We start from the raw sequence: 19,564 nt of genomic DNA, 5'->3' as shown, positions 1-19,564 counted from the left end.
TAAGCCTTCCTGCTGGTGCTGGAAGGAGCAAGATGTGTCTGTAAAGAGTAAAAAATGGGGCCTGATTTTTTCTCACCAGGGCTGAGGGTGGAGTGACTGCTGCTTCTGTTCTCACAAGGGAAGTGGAAGGAGGAAACTGGCCCTGTTCCTTCTCTTCCCAGCCCCATCTGAAAACAGAGCCTCACGCTGGGACCAGGTTGGTGCAAATGTCATCTTCTGCCTAATAAAAGGGATGGTGCAAACCTAAGAGAGTGCCAGCACGCCAAGCCTGCGGCTGTCTTCAGGGGATAACGCAGTCCTCCCTTTGAAACAACGACACCAGCGGTAGCCACGGGGGGCTGGGGGTTTCTGGGCTGCTTGTGGGAGCGCTGCACTCGGTGGAAACAGCTCATCCTTCAGGAGGGACGAGTTTGCTGGCCAGAGATCCGTACTGCTGCTGAACCAGGCCAGAGGAAGGCAGCAGGAATTTTCCAGCCGCTTGCACCCATCTCTAATTTTCTCCCACTGCCGCTCTGGCAGAGCTGAGGTCTGTTGATGTTTCAGAAGCTCTTGGAGCCTTTTTTTTTCCTCCCGGGGTGTCCTGGATGCACGCAATACACTGTGCATATGTTCCCCGAAACCTGCTGGATGGGCTGTATTTTGTGTATATAAATGCTAAATTACAGATAAGCAGGTAGAAGAGAGAACGCTACTGTAAGCCCAGGTGTGCCTCGTCTGCTGCTTTGCTCGGGGATGGGAAGATGCCAACCTCAGGCCCGTTCAAGAGAATGGTAATTTTGCTGCTGGTTACACACAATTTGGACTGTGCCCAGGTCCTCTTTCTCCCTCTCTCTTTTCTTAATTGCTCTTTCCATAATTACCACTATTGTTGTGTGGTGGTTTGGTGTTTCTTTTTTTTTTCTTTTTGGTTTTGTTTTGTTTTGTTTCCCTTGTGAAAGTTTTCATTACTGGAGTGTAAAAGCTATGACGCAAATGAGAGTCACTCCCAGAGAGTGCCCAAGGGCTGGGGTGCAACCGCGCCGAGATGGGACGTGCTGCAAAATAAGAAGGGTCGGGGGGCTTGTTCCAGACCAGCTGGCAGCAGAAGAGATGTTGTGCCATCGCTGTGGTGCCAAAAAAGTGCAGGTACCGGCAGGGTGATGGCTGGCCCGGGCCGTGCCGCAGAAGATCCTGCATGGCTGGGCCGGGACGTGCCTCTCCTGGTGGTCACACAGCAGGGGCTGGGCTTTCTCGCCCCAGAACCGCTTGAAAAACCTGGGCAAACAAGGAAACTGGCCCTGGGGAGGAAACGCAGCAACTGCACAGTGCTGACAAATGTCCAGAGAAAACAAACCACGAAAGCACGGAGAAAGCAGGGAGCCCTGTGCCCTCCGCTGTTTTTGCCTTGAAGGGATCTCAGGTGTCACGCACGGAGACCAGACGTCTGCAGACAACCCCCTGTTATTTACATTTTATTTTTAGCTAAAGCAACGTACCTTGTGGCTAATTTGCTGCTTTAATGAAACAGCACTGGAGAGGGGTGAGGTTATTTATGTGTTCAGTGAGACCCACGCAGCCTGCTCCAGCAGCCCTGGGCCCCAGCCTTGGGCTGAGGGGACATGCACGTGGATGCCACCACATCAGGAGCTGCGATGGGCTCTGCCAACTGTTAGCAGACGCTCTTTGAGTATGTTACAGAGAGATATTCCCTAACCTTAAATTCATATATTCTCCCCTTTTCTCTCACTCAAGTCAAGCAGTGGCATTAAACTGAACTCAGTACAAGGAGCACCTTTTAAAATCCAGAATGGAGCCTTCATTCGAGGGATGGAGAAATACTTACATTTCTTTTCTACTACATTAACTGTGCATTCATTGCATTGCCTGTCATTCAAAGAACGGCGGCTTAGGAATCCAAAGTAGTGAATGGGGGTATTTGCTTGTTTCTTTGGCTTAGCAGAAAATCCTGCTTGAATGAAGATGTGAGTCTGGAAAGCTGCATGGTTCAGAAGTTATGAGTGTGTGGAACAGAGAACATGCACAGAGCTACAATGAAAATCGTTTCACAGCTCTGACTGCTAAGAAAACAAGGAGCACAGGGTGCCCCAAAGGGGTGCTGTTAGGCCAGAACTGAACCAGAACTCCCCAGCAAAAACCCTGCACCGGCCAAGTTTGCATTTGTGCAGTACTGGGGCTGAATTTGGCACTGGCTTGGCAGCAGTTTGCAAATGAATAATTTGCATCCAAGTTCCCTTAGGTACTTAGTCAAATATTCACACTTTATTGCTTTCCATTTCCATTATTCTGTAGAGCACCAGTACCTAAGTACTTCAGGTGCTTTGGATCTGAGAGAAACAGAGAGGAATTAAAGTATGCTTCATTGGCTGTAGGTGGACATCTATCAGTGGAGAACTGGAAGTGTGTATCTGAGAGCAGCATTCCGGTTCTGCACCTGAGACTGTCATGAGCATTAGGACACATCATATTTGCAATGATTTGCTTTCTCTAGTTCTGCAGAAGAAAGGAATATATTTCACTGTATTTTGCGACCAATACTGTCAATTCACTTTACATGGATTTTTAAAAGTTATTTTTCCACAGACCTGTCCTTTCAGAACTGACTCACCTTTCAAAAATGATCTAACTGCCTTTATAAACAGACAGGCAGGCTATGCCACAAGGGTTTTCCTTTTATGTGGGTGTTGCCATAGAGAAAGAGAGGTTATAATCTGGGTCTGTCACCCACAGGGCATCTCAGGAACCACCTGTGTTCACCTATGACAGTGAAGCACCTGGAACAGGACCTCATAAGAAGTAATCAGGGTAATTCACAAATCCACAGCATCTTGGCATTTCCAGTTCCTCTCTGCCAGGCTGCAGCATTGGTGCAGTCTGTCCCAGAGACATGGGGTGTCAGAGGGACAGCCAGAGCAATGGGATAGTGCCACCTCAGCCCCAGATCTGCTCAGTCCTGCAATAAGACCAGGACACTTTATCTGTCTTCGCAGGCTTTTAGTGCCCTTTCTGCTTTTCAAAACCCTGGCCGATACAGTACCTGCAAGATGCTTGTTGAGCTCCACCTTATGAGTGAGGGCTGAGAGTGCCTGTGGCTCTTTACCACAACCGTACAGCAAACCTTCCTAAGCCTCCTACTTGGTTAGTTCAAATCCTCGAGGCCTTCAGCCCCAAGGCTTGTGCGCTGCCATCAGCTGTGGGAGGCTTTCTGCTGGCCCCATCTGTAACTCTGCTTCCAAATACCTGCAAGCTCAGTTATCACAGGAATTACTGGAGTAAAAATACCTTATGAGATGAGGTCATTAAAAAAGAAAAAAAGAAAAAAAAAAAGCTAGAGATGAGTAATTAGGAGGCAGAGGCCAGCACACTGACCTCACAGCACGTTCTTGTCATCTCTCTGTAGCCCAGATGAGGATGCCCTCCCTCCTTGCAGCAGTGATATCTGCATGGGGTCAGCTTCCTGGGGCTGTTGGTCAGAAGGAAGACATGCCAGGATGCACGTCACCAAAATGCTGAGATGGAGGAAGGGTCAGAGCCTTTCTGTCTGCGAGGGGGCTCCCACCACACCCCTGGAGCTGCCCTGCTGTCACTGAGTGACCTGCTGCCCTGGACCTTGGGTGCAGGGGCAACAAAAAACTGAGGTGCAGCAGCTCCTATGCTTAAAACACCCTGATTTCATGACTATAACAGTGTAACTGGCTCTAAGGTGAGTTTGCTATCAGCCATGGCAGGTTATTGTCTCTCTAAAATGCCTGTGTGCCCTGTGCTTCCCAGAGCTGGTCTCCCCACCAGGCAGCCTGCGGCCAGGCTGCTCCTGGTCAGCTGAAAGCAGAAGCCACTGAGCACTTTTTCACTGCTGTGCTGTGGAAGGATGAGGTTGGGATGCTGGGGGTTACGGTAGGTTGGTTAGGTTCGTGATAGGCTTGGAGGGAAGGCACAAACAGGTAAGCATTGCTCAAAAAAAAAAAAAAAAATAATAATACAGCAGATGCAAAACACTGCAGGGATCCCTGGGCTCGCACTGCTGGTCTGCAGCCTCCTGTCACAGGCAGGGTCACAGGTGTGCATCATGTGAGACGATGGTGAGGAGGGGGAAATCCTACTAGAGAAGAGATTAAAGGAAGCTGGGGAGATTGGCTTAGCTGGTTTGCTTGCTGTCCCTGCTGTGTGCTGCCCGTCAGCACCTCCTCACTTGCTGCTTGTCTTCTCCAAGCTCCATTTTACACCATCCGACATGTTGCTCCACGAGTATCCTCCTCCTGGTGGTACAGCTACTGCGAGTGTGAGGATGTGGGGTTTGCTGCTGCTTCCTGAATAAGAAGTTCTCTGATGTAGGAGGTAACTTTGCACTGTGTGGTTTTATTTGGGGTGGCTCTGCACTGTTGTACCAAGGAAAAAAACTAACAGGGAGAGTGAGCCAGTTAGGAGAAAAGCATAACACACACAGGATGACTTTTTGTGTGAAAGTATGCATAACCCACAGCAGCTGCTATGCAGCAGCTTTTGCTTTTGGAGCACAGAAGCTTAATCTGCCCTGTGGAAGCAGGCAGGCTGCTGGCTGCCCAGCTGCTCCCCACACCGGCTGGAGGAGCAGGATGAAATGGTTCCTTCAAGCAAAGCCCTTAGCTGTCCATTCTCATGGGATGGAGATCTTTGGGCTCAACCAAGTGTCCTTTGGGAAGGCAAGTTAATGGCGCAGTGGGTTTCAGTGTAGCTGATGGGGTCTGCTCCACCTCTGATGCATATCTGAATGCGGAGCCCAGCCTCGCTGACTCAGCATCGGGTTCCCCGCTCACTGCTGGGCCACCCTGAGAAAAAGCTGCTGTGTCTGAGAGGCTTTTGGTGTGTTTTCCAGCTGCACCAACTGTTTTTCTAAGAGGAATGAGCTCTTCCTCCACAACACACTGTGCTTAGCTATGCCACTTCTGCCGCTGGTGACTGTGGGTGGCTTGGCACAGCACAGAAGACACCAAAAATCTGCAGCTTAGCTGTTTTTCCCCGATCTCCCAGGGCAGCCTTCAAGCACTAGATAATGCTACAGGAGCCCTGACTGGTATCCTGAAGACCACAGGTAACATTTAATACCCCAGTTTTAAGAGCACTCATGTCATATGGGTGCATTGATGATGAGGGTGTGGGGTCCCTTCAATCATACAGATCTGTATTTTCTCAGCTCCTTGTGAACTATCTGTTGTTGTGGCTCCATACCCAAGTGCTGATTATATGTATAGATTGCTGCCAGGAGTCCAATGTCACTGTGACCTGTCTCGCTACTGAAATAGACAATTTATGCTAAAAACATGATGAGGCGGAAAGGCCACGAAAGTCATGTTTGAAAGTCAAACTAGGAGTGAAGCATCTTGTCTCAGCATCTGGAATAGCAATGGTGATTTTTGCTGTTGGCCATGATGCAGGAGAGCTGCATCTTTCTTTGTCAGAAAGTGGATTTGAAGCAGTTTATGTCAACATAAATGTGTGGTGTTTTGTGTTTTTGTTGTTGGTGGTTTTTTTCCCCCAGCCCCTTTTACCCTAGTTACCTCTCAGCTGCCTTGAGTTCCAGCTGCTGTTGTGCTGCAATATGTTTCACACATGGGTGTGTTGATGGGACCATCAAGGTCATGGTCCATGTGTCTGCTTTTACATTTCATATCCCTGCCTTTTCCCAGCAGCTGTATTTGCTTTTCTTCCATCACTAGTCTCTTTACAACCTTGTCATGTTTCTTCATGGTGTTGTCTTGCCCTCTGAAGCAGACTGTGCTGCAGGGCTATGAAACAGAGCTGAAGGTGATCCTGGAAGGTGACATAACATTCATCCTCTGGGCCCACAGCAGGATCTGTTGACCTATCCTAAAAGTTCAACCTCTTATAGGTCCTTTACCTGTTCTTTAAAGCCTCCAGCAGTGGAGATTGAGCAGCCTTCTTTGGTGGTGTGCTTGAGTGCTTCACTAGCCTGACCATTAGCAGGTTCTGTAGCAGCTAGGGCAAATTGTTTACTGACTTCCATTTTTCAGTAAACTTTCACATATTTGAGGTCTGCTACTGTGTCTCACTTCATTTTTTTCCTGCCCTAGACTAAACAAGTTGAGTTCTCCCAGTCTCCTCACAAAGGTCAGGTTTCCTAGACCTCTGAGCCTTCTTGTTACTTCTCCTTTGGACTCTCTCCAACTGGTGTGGATCTTACAAGCAGGCACCCGAAGCCAGACAGCCCTCCAGCTACAGTCTTACAAATGCCAAGGGGAATGGAAGATGGAGTCCTTGTGTCCTGTGAGTGGCACTGCTGTACATGTGCACTACTGTCCATTGTCCTCTGTGGTTTTCTCTACGGGCCTGCATCATGTAGGGACCAAACACGGTAAGCCATGTGCACAGTCAGGTCTTATACCAGCTCCCAGGGGCTGCATCACTTGAGTGAGCTGTGAGCTCTCTGGTAATCCCCTTGGCAGGCCCAGCATTCACTGGAGGTCTCCCCAAGAGATGCCCGTCTTCTGCAAAGCTGGGGGCTCCAGCTCAGTACAGACTGGTAAAACAGCACTGGGAACCTCAGCAGGCATTCCCAAAGCACCTCTCCTAAAACACCTGAGAGTGGTGGTGGTTTTGGTCAGGTGGGGATAGCTGACATGCTGTTGCAACAACCATAACCTACTGTTGCATGCCCTAAATGTAGTAACTAACTGAAGGGACCCAATGTGTCCCAGACTGGTGGCAGATGGCATGATGGTGCTGTATCACTCTGTATCACTGCTCTGGCCAAGGCTTAAGTTCACAGGTTGGTGGCAGGGCCAGGAAGGAGGGCTGCTGGTGCAGCTCACTGTGGCTAAAGCATGGTGGGGGAGCTGCTCTCCTCAGAAGTGAGAGGGTTGTTGACCATCTGCCTGGGAAGTCCTCTCTGGCTCTAGATGGAGGGGGGTTCTGCTGGAAAACAGCCTGAGGGTACCACTGCATTGGTGGTAGCCACAGATGAGGGAGCACTACTTTTTTTCAAGCTTTGTGCTAGAGAATTGCAGGCTTTCAATTACAGAGAACATCAAAGAGAAGGGAAGGGATCTTTAAGCGAAGTTTTTAAGCTGGGGCTAAATAATGATAGGTCTGAGAGCTCAATGATTCTCTCATGAGAAAAGATTTTCTGTGAGGGCAAGGGTGGAGCTGGAAAGCGGCTAATCCCTGTGCTTGCCTTTCTGCTGCCATCTTGCTGCTGCTCCCTTTCAGAGGACTTCACTCCAAAGCCTGTCATGATCGCTCCATGGCTGGTTTTGGCACACTGGAAACAAGAGCAGCAGCAAATTCCTGATCTCACATCTGCAGGCAATGGGCAAGTCCTCCGGCAAGCTCTGCAGAGACAGAGTGAGAACAGACTCAAAGCTGAGTGTTCAGCTACGTGGCACCAGGGGTGAGCCAGCCTGGATTTCACCCTCGGTGTCCAGAAATAAGGAGGCTCTCTTGTTTTCTCTCTGCCTTGGCCTTGGGGGAGGCACAGGCTTGATCTGCCTGAAGACAGATGCTCTTGTCTTTAGCATCTCTGGCCCTTCCCTGAGTCCCCTTATCATTTGGGCCATATCACAGAACTGTGCAAGGACCATGACATGGGACACCATTTCAGACTGACACAGAAAAACAAAAGGTGTGAGCAAACAAGTCCTCAGCCCCTCACTACAGGACAATGAACAGGTAAAACATGGAAAAAAAGGAAGCCCTTACCACAAGCAACTGGAGGTCACTGTGCCCTCACCTTAACACAAGGATGCTGACCCCACTGAGGTGGTCATTTTGCTGACTGTAGGTTAGGTACCCGTTGTCTGATTTTACTCCCTACATCCCTCTGCAGAACCAGCTTGGCAGCTGCCTGAGCCGAGCCTGCTTTGCCGGCACGTGATGCTCCTGTGCGTGTCTGAGCAGCAAGCTCTTTCCTCTGCAGGGCTGAATGGGAGGAAGCAGAGGCAAATAAGTATACAAGCAACGTTGTAATGTACTCGATTAATCTTTCAGGATACAAGTAGATACAGTGGGTACATAATAACAAGGGCATGGGAGCAGATGTATAATTCCCGATCCCATCCTTCAAGTGACACTGTGAAAGCAAAGAGAGCAATCAAGGGACTCTTCTGTTGGAAAAGTAAAATCAGTGTCCTTATAGGATGAGCTAACACATTGACACTTCAAACAATATTAGAAAATTACACCCACTTGCAGTATGAAGACAGCTGTTGTAAGTCAGAAGGTCAAGAAGTAAGTCAAGAAGATTTAACCTTAAATCTTCTGCTCTGAACAAGCACAGCTGACATCCAGTCAGCAGGAGGAGATGGCACGAGTACCTGGAGAAGAAGTTGTCCCAGCAGCTACATTGGCTCTGGGGTGCAGGGCCAGGGAGCTAATTTTGGAAATTCAGCTAAATGGGAAGGGAAGTACAGGGAAAGAGAACTGAAGAAGGGGAGGACAGGATAGGGTAGAAGAGGAACACAAGTCAGGTGGAGAGGCCCTGATAGGGAGATAAGAGGTCTTGTACCTTACCAGGCCCCTTCTTTTCTCTTCCCCAAAACACAGTACCCCTGCCTTTGTGTGTGTTTGTCTCATTTACATCAAATGAGCCCTGGATAATGAGGGTTGTTACTGTTATTCCATGACACTTCTTAAAAGCAAAGATTTTACCCAATCTCTGGCCATGAGACACCTTCCTTCCTCACATCCACCACAGCATGCCATAGCCCCCTAAATTCCACCAGATAAATGTCTGCATTTCAGAGGTGCCGAGTTTTTACTGGTAACGTGTCCTGGGCTGGGAGGGTAAGAATGATGCAAGTGTTAATTTGTTGAATTCTGAACTGTGAGAGTCCAACACGCAGTTCAAATTTAAGTGCTAAGTCACAGAGCTACAATGGTTTTGAATACCTACAGGACATAAAAGCTGAAACTTGGCCGTGAGTCTCCCCAGAAAGGGCAGACCACTTCCACACGGCTTTGTGTGCTGCTGTGCAGTGACCCAGCTCACCTGCTGGGCCTCCTACAGGAGCTTATGGATGCTCCTGGCAAGGGAACAGCTATCTCCCCAGGGAAGCTCGTACCTGTAGACGATGTGTTAAGCAAAAGAGCAGTGAGCAGAGCTACCCGAGTGTCCTTGGGCTCCTTCATCTGAAGGGGTAGGAGGTGGGTCCGACTGTTCCCACTGTCCTAGGAACACCCGCTGCCCTTTTGTCGGATCAGAAGGACCTCGCTGGAGCCCTGCTTGGTCCAGCGAGGTTTGAAGGATGCCCAAGGAGGTCGCATTAACATCACACAGAGAGCTTTAGGAGGCTACAGGAGGAAAAGCGGGGTGCTGCTGTGCTTGCAGACATCCCCCGGGAGCATCGCTGCGCTCCTGTGGTGTCACCGGTACAGTTCCGCACCAGGGCAGCGGGTCAAGCGGGGCTGGGAAGCGTCCCAAGTCCAGAAGCGACATTTATTTTCCTTTCCGCCCACCACGCTGCTGCCCGTAAGTTCGCAAACTGCGGCCAAGAGTTTTGTTACGGAGCCCTTGAGGATCTAAGGGTCGGGATTAGTGAAAAATTGCGGCACTTCCCAGAAACGCAGGGAGGGATTGGGAGAGGCGAGGAGCGGGAGGCGTGAGGCGTGAACGTGAGGGACAGTGAGGACGGGCTCAAACAGCCAGAAATATCGCAAATTTTTATTTCTTTATGTTTTAATGCAGTGATATCGCAATTCTTTATTTCTTTACGTTGTGTGCGGTTGTGCATTACATATTGTACTCTGTATCTAGAGGCTGATGCAGGGAGGGGGCTGCCGGCGGCGGCAGCTGAGGCACATCCCCGCGGATGGCACCGCGGCTCCCGCCGCCCGGCCGCCCCCTGCCGCCATCTTGCCCGCCCTGCCCCGCTGCTCCCTCAGCCTCGGGGGGGGGCGGGGCGGGGCCGCGGAGAGCGTGACGGACGGGAGGGAGGCGCAATGAGCGGCGCGCCGCCTGCGGAGTCGACCAATGAGAAGCGGGCGGGGGCGGGAGGGGGGCGGGGCGCGGCGTCTGGTCCCGCCCCCGCGGTGCGGCGCGCGCGGCCGGAGGCGGAGGGGAGGGAGGGAGGCGGAGGGGGGGGAGGGAGCGGGCGCCGCCGCCGCCTGCTCGGGGCTGAGCGGCCGCGGGCCGGGCACAGCGGCAGAGCCGGGACGGGGCGGGGCGGGGCGGCAGGGGGGGGGGAGGACGCACGGACAGACGGGTGAGACGGACGGACAGACAGACGGACAGACGAGGGACGGAGGGCTGCCTGCCGCCATGGATCACTACGACCCGCAGCAGACCAACGACTACATGCAGCCGGAGGAGGACTGGGACCGCGACCTGCTGCTCGACCCCGCCTGGGAGAAGCAGCAGCGGAAGGTGGGCACCGGGGGGCACCGGGCAGCCCGCACCCCCCTCCCAAAAAATAGGGTGCACCCCGGGGGGGACCCGGCCCCGGCGGCAGGCTGAGCGCTGGGGGCTGCTAGGGCAGGGCTGGCGCCGAGTCATGTCCAAAAATGGTAACGTTCGGCCCTTTTCTGGCCCTTTTTTTTTTTTTTTTTTTTTTTTGAACTAGCGGGGAGGGGAGCTGGGGAGCTGCAGCCTGGCCGCTGCTCTCCTCGCTGTGCTCAGCCCGGAGCATCCCGTGCGGGACCGCTCCCAGCCCCGCATCCCAGCCAGCCGGGGTGGGGGTGCCGCTGGCCCCCGTAAGGGGTCTCTCGGTCTCCAGCCCCCTCGTTCCCCTTCATTCCCTTCCCTTCCCACCTCCGCTGCTTGCGGGTGGAGGGCTGCCAGGCTCTCCTGCCCATCGCCACCGGGTTAACTGGAGGTGAGAGCTGCGGGGCTCCTGTCCGCGGCTTCCTCGCTCGCTCGGGGAGGCAGCAGGAGAATTGCAGCACCCAAACGAGGGCATTTAATTGAGAGCGAGCTGGCGGTGTGCGAGCTCGCACCTCAACAAAGGAGGAGGAGGAATGCAATCTCGGTCTGGGCTGTGCTCGCTCGGTGGCTTATCTGCCACCATGCACTCACGGAGGGAGAGAAGTTTCCTCCTGCTCCGGAGGGCTGCCTGGCTGCGATCGCTGCCTCCAGCCCTGCAGATGGGTCTGGTGTCGACAGCCCCTGGGGCGCAGGGCGAGGTGGGCAGCACTGCTCGTTGCCCACAAGGGGAAATAAATGGCTTTCAGGCTGTGCGCAGCTCTTTGCCTTTCATGGGGCGCTGGGGGCAGGCGGAGCGGAGCGGCTGGCGTGGTCCTTGGGAGCAGGAGCCCAGCCTTTGGCTTCACGAGGAGCCCCAAAGCAGGAGCTGTGTGGCACGTGCCCCGAAGGCCACGGCTTCCTTAATTACCTCCTTCCAGGAGGTTTTTTTGGTCCTCGTGGTCCTATCAGCAGAGGGGGACAGAGAGCCGCTCCGTTAACTTGGGTTACTTGTGCGCGCACAGGAGGGGAGAAGCCGGGAGGGAGCTGGAAGGTATCCGTGTGTCTGCTCGGAAATTATCCCAGCCAGTTCTTTACGTGGCCAGCAGCTCCCAGTGACCGTGCTGGGGCCTTGGGGCTCGCTTCAGAGGGCAGGAGGTAACAGCATCCAGCGGGCACAGCCCTGGGGCATAGGGTGTGCTGAGACCGTAACCCCTCCTCACCTGCAAAATGAAGTCACTGCAGTAATTACAGCTGCACCTCTGTCTCCCTGCTCAGGACTGATAGCTTACCAAGGTGAATCGGAGGGGTTCACGCCTCCCAAATGATCTGTCGGCTCTCTTCTGGCCCACTGTTGGGGCTTTCTAGTTGGTTCACGTGTTTTAGGTTTTCCTTCCTGCAAGGAACAGCTAGAGAATTTCTAAAAGCCTGTTTGCCTAGAAATAAAAGGGCACCGAGATTTGAGAAGCAGAAAATCGCTGTGGAAGAAGGCTGGGATGTTGCTATGTGAACTTAATTCTGCTGTTTATGAATCCTGACTGTACGTGCGATTTCTCTGCCTACATAAATGGCTGTTTGGACGATCAGCTCTTAGAAATCGCTGTGCCTGTTGCAGCGCTGCCATTCAGTCGGGGCCTTTATCAGTGGGAGATCGCTGACGTCTCGCTGCCTGCAGGCAGAGCAGCCAGGCCTCTCCCATGGGTGAGACTCGCTTTCGGGTGCTGGCAGCAGTAGACCCCAAAGCTTCCGTGCCAGTGTGGGGAAAGAGAGACAAGGAAAGGTCTGTGCAGGGGTTTAAGTACCACCGAGTTACTGTGGCATTACTACTGGGCTCAGCAGAGCCAATGGCAGGCATCAGAAGCAGGGAGATCTGCTGATTTTTATTTTATTTTTAGGAATGGGCTCAACAGGTGTGCTGTGCTCGAAGGAGGACAGGTTTCAGGGAGCTGGTGCGCAGGTTTCCTACTGCGCTGAGAGGGGCACGGCTGGCTGGGGCAGGGCTCGAGGTACGGGCTCGTGAGCTGCTTTCACACAGGTCGAGGGATGGCAGAGTGAACTTCATATTTCATATTTGGAGGGTGAAGTTAGGCCTCTAAACGTGATATAGCCAAGAGGCACTGGTCTCACACCTTCCCACCTGCCCCTTCCTGGGAAGCTGCTGGTTTAAAATTTGGGGATGAAGTGACAGCGCTTCGGAGCAAAACAGCTTTCCAGTCACACAGCTTTCCACAGGAGACATTTCTGTGCCTATCAGAAGAGACTCTGAGAGGTTTCAAAGAGCTCCTTGCAGCATTGCTATTCATAAGTGGCAAAAAATGTAATGTGCAGAACAAACTGCTACTTCTCGCTTGATTTGAGCCTCTGCACAGCCTTTTGTACGGGAGCAGGGTCTCTGCTGGGGATTAAAATACTTTCCTCTCTGCGCTGTTGGACTCATCTCAGTAGTTTCTTCTAACAGCCTTGTCTTTCCTCTCCCTTTTTTCTTCTTTCCTGTCTGGAGTCAGGCCGTGGCGTAGCACTGGCCAAGGCATAACGAGACCGATCTCGCTGTTTTCCAGCGTTACGAAGCAGAGCTTGCTGAGAGCCATTGCCAAGGTCCCACCTGAAAAGCAGCTGTCGGTCGGGGCACACCAGCTTGCCCTGTAGAAAGCGTGTACCAGGCACTTCTCCCTCCCGATTGCAGATGGCCAGGCTTCTCCAGGGCCCTGTGGGGCTCTTGGTGCAGGAGCATCCGAGTGCCTGGATGAGCTGCTGGGTGCTCAGCACCTGTGGTGCACCTCCAGCCTCCTCCCACTGCCCCCCAGTGTCCCAGAGGGGTCTGAGGTGGTGCTGGGGTGATGCTGGTGCTGCTGGTGACTTTGGGCAGCTGGGGGTGGTTCTGGCTCTCCCTCTGGTTGCCCATTTTGTGGGCTGGTTGTTCAGAGTTTATTTTAAAATGTGTCCTGAAGTGACTCGTCCAAACTGCAGAGCTGGGGGCGAAACAAACCCTTTAAATGCTGAATTGGTTGCAGACTTGACAGCTGCTGACTTGACAGTGTGAGTAGGAAGCAGTGTTGGTTCCAACATACAGAAGACAGCCACATACAACTTCAGTGCTGTAAGGAGACACAGTCATGCTTCTCTTTAAGGTATCAATGAAATAAATGTGCCTTGTCTTTGTCCGGCACTGCTCTGCCTCCCCAGGTTGGCACCCCTGTGGCAGTAAATGATGTGACCAGCTGAGAGAGCTGAAGTGTTCTGGTGTACGGTGCTGCTGAAGCAGTGATAGCACAAGCTTCTGGAGCACGTTTTCTGCCCTGAAGAAATGCTACGTACAGTTGTTACTCATGAAACTGCTGAAATTCTCAGTCGGGAATGGCAATCTCCCAAACCCTCTGCCATGAGCTACATCTGGAGATACGTGTGAACGCAAGGGTGGTCCCATACCCCCGAAAGCTATGGATCTGGTAGCACGGCTGTGTCTGCACCTGACAGGTCTTACTGCTCTCGTTATGATTTGAATTTTGCTGTGCTAATCACCTCTGTGTCTGAGGTGGGGTTGTTAAGGGTAGAAAATACTCATGAAATTAGCTCACGTCCCTCGCAGAAACACCCCACCTCCCAGGCTGCTGGTAACATGCTCATACCGAGGGTGACTAATATCTCTGACAAGACGTAGAAGTTGCAGTCACCGCTTCCTTTCCCCTTGGTTCGAGTGCCCTCCCTCCCTGGTTTGAGAAAGGTGGCAACATTTCCAGAAAGCTGCACCTCGGGTGGCTGCTGGGGGCCCATTGGAGGCGCGGTGCCACACACCATCTCTAGCTTGCTAAAGTCACTCTCAGTACCTCCCGCTGTAGTTTCAGCAGCAGCATGAATGCTCGTTGGTGGTGACTACGCAGCGCTGGCCCCTTTGCTCCCTCTGTAAGTGACACGATGACAATCAGCAGGTGATCATGAACGGCCCTCGTGGTCTTTGCAGGGTGGCCCTGGTGCACGTAGGATTCTCCGTGCCTTGTTTTGCACTCGCTGATACCAGTGTAGAAGCAGGATGGGGAAATCGGTGTGGCTGCTCACTCAGCTGCTGTTTTACCGTCATATAGGCAGGCAATACGGGTCACCAGGTACTTGTTATCTTTCAGATCAAGCTTTTGCTGTTTAACACAGATAGCTGTCGCCAGATACTTGTTCTTCAGAACGATAAGGTGAGAAGTTGCTGTAGGGGGTCTCTACAAGTATCTGGCTTTGTAGATCAGCTACTTGTCCTTGAGTGGGGGAGCTGCCTCCTGCTTTCTGTGATCAGGTTTCGTGTGTTTTGTGATCAGGAAGTGTGCTTGTGGGTTTTTGACAAGAACATTATTTTTCATCGTACCCTTCAGATAGGTGATGAATGAGGCGTGCGTGCTTTGCAGCGACTTACCGCCTATGCAGCAGCCAGTTTGAGAGAGAAACTTAGGAGAAAACATGGGTTGAAAAGAAGACTGCGCCTTCCTTGGAAGGCTTTGCTGCTACAGACCCCAAGGAGCCAGTGTGAGGAGAGACACTCGCCAAACAGGATCGAATTGCTCATCCTCCTTATCCTCTAGGGACGGATGAAATACCTCAAAGGCATCCAGCTACCAGCCCACTGATGTAAAATGTGCCTGTCTGGTGAACTTCTCACGAGCTGCTTCAGGCAAGCAGCTTACCAAATCACAGGCACAAGAATTTCATGACGTTTTTGGTGCGGAGCTGCAGAGGCCTGATGTGATGACATTGCTTCCCCCCTGCCCGCTTGCAGTGCTGCATGGGGTAGGTGGGGGCATGTGGTCTGCTGCCCTGCCACGTGGTGTCTTTAAGCAGAAACTTCAGTTTTCTTGGCTGTCTGGTGAGAAGTTGTGCCCCTAGAAGGAAATGGGTGCTTTTGTGTGGGGTGGTGGTGCCTTGCCATGAAAATCAAGTGTATCTGTGAGAACGTGGGCTGGTAAACCTGTTCAGTAAAAGCTTTGTGAATGCTAAGGCCACGCTTTTAGAAGCCCCGTGTGTTACAGGGGATGCTACCTGTGCTTCACAATGCCCAAGTGGCCACTGTGAATTGTAATAACGAGCCCCAGCTGCTCCTGCTGGAGGCACTTTGCTCTTCTCATGTGAGATGCGCCTTCACAGCCCACCCGTGTGTTTCTGTCTGCAGGAGGAGCAGCACTCGGTGAGCCCCCCTGGCCTGTGCACTTTCCTCTGCAGCCTTGTTGGGATGTGCTGAAGTTTCTGGCCTGGAGTTCTTAGGGCTGGCGCAAGCAGAGGTGACAGAGATGGTGAAAACTAGCACGGGGCTGCTGGAGAAGGGCTGAGGGCTCTTTCCAGCTGCCTGCGGATTATCGCTATAGTGCCTGACACTTGGGCCCTTCTCTGGAGCATCGTTAGGCTGGCGGGGGTGGCTGCGCTCCGTCTGATGGCGAGGTGCAAAAAGCAGTCAGTGTAGAAAAGAGACTGGAGCTCTGTCTCGGGGAAACACTGGGAAGCTGCTAATATACAGCAAATAGGGTGGATTGGTTTCACTTCAAATGTGTAGTGTCTGCCCCAGGGGCTTGCTGGATGCATTGCTGTGACTTCTGGTGGTAGTTTGTACAACCTGAGCGGCGGTGTTTGAGAGGGAGGACAGGCAGCAGAGTGGAACAGAGCTTATTCTTTTATGTATATATATAAACCTGATTTCTTGCCCTGTGTGACTATTAGGAACATGATGATTACCATAAGGAACATGCTTAGCATGACTTCCACAGGTCTTGTGCTGCAGTGTAAAACACTGTCTCTCCGAGAGATGAACTTTGTGAAGGGGCAGCATGAAGCATGTGCTTAGTGTGCCTGGCAGCTGCCAGGTGGAAAAAATGTCACTTGAGCAAGAAAGGTCCAGAGTTGTCATCTTCCTAGGGACATAGGATTTGCTCCATCTGTGGGATACCGGGGCGGAAGCATGTTACCCAGAGTTTGGATCTGTGGGGATGAGTTGATGCAGACTGGTGAGATAGGCTTGTTAGCGGTGGGACCTTTGGTCTGGCAGTAGCCACACTGCAAAAGCCCATCTTATCTAGGTCCCTAGAGCCACCCACTGCTGCATTTTGACCTCCTCTACCTCAGCCTCGCTTGGTTCTGAATAATCACCCACATCCCTGAGACACAACTGGGGAATTCTTGGGCCAACCCCAAAAATGCTTAAGTGAGCAGGCCCGGCAGCAGTGATGTGCTCAGCAAACAGGCCGCCTTCCTGTTCCCCTGCCATATCTTCCCTGCTCCCGTTCCCTCACCGCCCTCGAGCAGAACTTGGCCATAGGATGTCTGTGGTGTGGCCTGGTGCCAGCTTAACCTCTGAGCACCCTATCGGGCAGTAAAGCAGAACCTTTTTGTTCCTATTTTGGTTTCCTGTCGTTGTGTCCTTCCTGCTCAGCTGGCAACGCGTGCATCCTACTGGTAAGGCCTGGGTCAGGCCTTTGCAAGCCAACCCTTGTTGGGTCAGTATGCAGCCAGCTGTCCTCAGGCCCTCACCTGCACTTGTCATCTCTTCTCCTTTTTCTAAATTTGTTGCTGCTTTGCAGCAGTAGGGCATGGTCTCTGCAGAGGCTTTCTCTGCCCTCAGTGCACCAAAACAGCTCCTGTTGGCGGGGCTGGGGTACACACACTCTGAAACAGGACTTTGGCCTCTCATCCAGGTGACTCTGATTTGTCATTCTGTATAGATAGACTGAAATCCTCTCAGATGTGTTCATCCCTGTGTTATGGGAAATGACAGCAGAACTGGCCTTTCCACTGCGCGGGGGCTAAAGTACAGCTCTGGATGGGACGTGCTGGCAGGTGAAAATGCCTTGCGTTGGCTATTTACACTCACTACACTGCACGCCACCGACGTGAGGCTCCCTTTATCATCTGTCACGTAGTTGGAGTAGTTTCAGGTGAGCCTCTGAATGCCAGTGATTCATCCCTTCTGGACAGTCTTATAGAAACACACGGGGGTGATAGTTCATGGGCAGGGGAGGCTGCAGGGAGACCAACAGCCTCCTAGATGGCTGACGTGGTTGGTGGGCAGGCAGGGGGACTTGTACCAGCCAGCTGCCGCTTTGGTCATGGCTGTGACTTTGCGGTCACCGTGCATCACTGCAGGGATGGTTGCTTGACCAAAACTTCACACGCAGAAAGCTGGGGCAGAGTTTACTCCTCTTCCGTATCGCTACACAGCCATCCCCTAGCTGAGTGATGCTGCTGGGTGAGGAGGGGCTGCTGTGCTAGATAAGTTTTGCCCAGAAAATTCGTGCTTCCTTTTACAACACCGAGGACAACTCTCCTGTCCTACAGAGGTGCTGAGCCAAGGCCAGCTGGCAGCTGAGGAGGAGCTCCTGCTTTCCATGGCCTTCGGAGCAGGCAGCCAGGGCACTTGGTGCTGCTCGCTGCAGCATATGATGCCCAGCAGTCGGACTTCACCGCTGCTGTAAATGGAAGTCGTGCTGTTACATCTTCGCTCCGGGAGCTGGCCTGTAAAGGCCTCCGAGAAACGAGGCACGGAGAGAGATCCATGTATGGTCTCCACACCCCGGCAGAGTGCTCTTTTCTTCATCATGGAAAGTGATGTGCACGTCCCGGGGCCGTGCTTCCTGGCCGGATTCCTTGGCTCTGCAGGGACAGAGCTTCTGCTGCCCCCCGTGCTTACCTGTGATCCCCTCCACTTATTTAAAGGTACCCTTCAGTAAATGGTGAGCTACTTCAGCTACCAAAGTGTATTATCCACAAGAAAACTGTAAAAATTTGGGTCCACAGAAGAAAAAAAAAAAACAAACAAGTAAATGGATTTCTTAATTGCTAAACAATGCCAAAGTAAAGACACTTTGTTTAAAGCTGTTGAGGCCATGCCTATGCCAGGTTTTATCACAACGGAAAATACTTAATTTCCTGAGGAAAATTTTGATTGCAGCCAAGAGCAGTTGCAGCTCTTTAAACGTGTTTATGCTTCCAGGTGAGTTTCCTACATGTTTTATCTGGCCTGGGAGATGAAGTGAGGAGCGCAACAGCCCGGCTGCAGGAGCGCGCTGGGAAGGGGGGTGCGGGAGCACACTTGTTCAGCCCTCCTCTTCCCTCTGGTGCTGCTCTGTAGGAAAAGGAGTGGTCGAAGGAGCAGTCGTGTTGGTCTTGGCTGTGCTGGGCTCCTCGCATGGCACAGGAGCCTGCCCTTGCTCGCCAAGCACCCTTTGGCTGCGGTGCAGAGGAGGCTGGGTGGGGGCAGCGAGGGAGCACGTTCATTACCACGCACCAGACTGCCTCAAAATGGCCAACGCGTGGAAACTTGCTGTTTCCCAAGGGTTTTGTTGGGCCGTTGGGGAACTCTGGCTGCGGATGAGACTATTTCCAGCTGTGGGGAGCCAAGTGTGAACTCACCCTGGGCAAGATGCCCAGCTCCGCTGGTTTCCCTTGCCAGAAATCCTCGCCCTCCAGCCAGCGACACCAAACTCGGTTTCTGCCAGCCCTGAGCCAAAGATCTCTGCATGGAGGAGGAGAAGACCAAGCAGAGCAGGACGGTGCTAAGGGGAGACACTGAGCACACGCACAGGGGGAGACTGCAGTGGGTGGGCACCTGTGGGGTGGCTCCGGGTGGTGCAGGGCCTTGCCTGGGCAGGGTGGGTGGTGGGGATGCAGGGGGTTGGCTTTCCTCATTTAGGGCCTGCTTGTGCCTTGTATGGATTTTTAGCAACCAGAGGGACTAAGGGATTAATGCCTGATAACTGCGGGCCTTCCAGCGCTGGCAGAAATTGCTAGGGAAAGGAAATTTCTAGCTGCCGTTTCTGATGAGTGCCTTTGGCTCCTGATACCGTGGGTGTTCGCAGCCGGCTGCGTGGTTGGAGCTAGCAGGCCCCTGCGAAAGAGTTTCTGAACTGCCTGTAGTCACAGTGCAGTGCGTGCTGAAACAAGGCATCATCGGCACGGTGCTGTCTGTGTAGCTCTGCATGCACACACCTGTCTTCTGGGCCTGCTCACGTAGGGGTGTTGGAGCCGATGGGGCCAGCGCATGAACAGGAGCCCTTCTGTTCCTGCGAGCACACCTCCTCCAACACTGATAATTTTCAGGTGCCAGCCTATCATTTAGTGACACGTTACACTGCTCCTCGCTGTTGCAGCCTGTTGCAAATGGCCCGACCCAGCCAGCTTCTAACAGCTTCCTGCGGGGTAGACTGCCGAAATCTGAAA

General features: G+C 52.6%; 1 protein-coding gene across 7 annotated transcripts in view; it reads left to right on the top strand.

The window, feature by feature from the left end:
• The first annotated feature begins 10,190 nt into the window (after positions 1–10,190).
• Positions 10,191–19,564, top strand: part of ACTN1 (actinin alpha 1) — an 85,224-nt gene continuing 75,850 nt past the window's right edge. For all 7 annotated transcript variants that reach the window (XM_084287759.1, XM_084287758.1, XM_084287757.1 and 4 more), the window contains exon 1: positions 10,191–10,351. In XM_084287759.1, the coding sequence (XP_084143885.1) occupies positions 10,247–10,351 (105 nt within the window). In that variant the 5' untranslated portion in view covers positions 10,191–10,246. The remainder of the gene's footprint in view (positions 10,352–19,564) is intronic.

This window comes from Netta rufina (assembly GCF_964035555.1).
Source record: "Netta rufina genome assembly, chromosome: 5".
Taxonomy (NCBI): Eukaryota; Metazoa; Chordata; class Aves; order Anseriformes; family Anatidae; genus Netta; species Netta rufina.
This window is presented reverse-complemented; position numbering and strand designations above follow the sequence as displayed.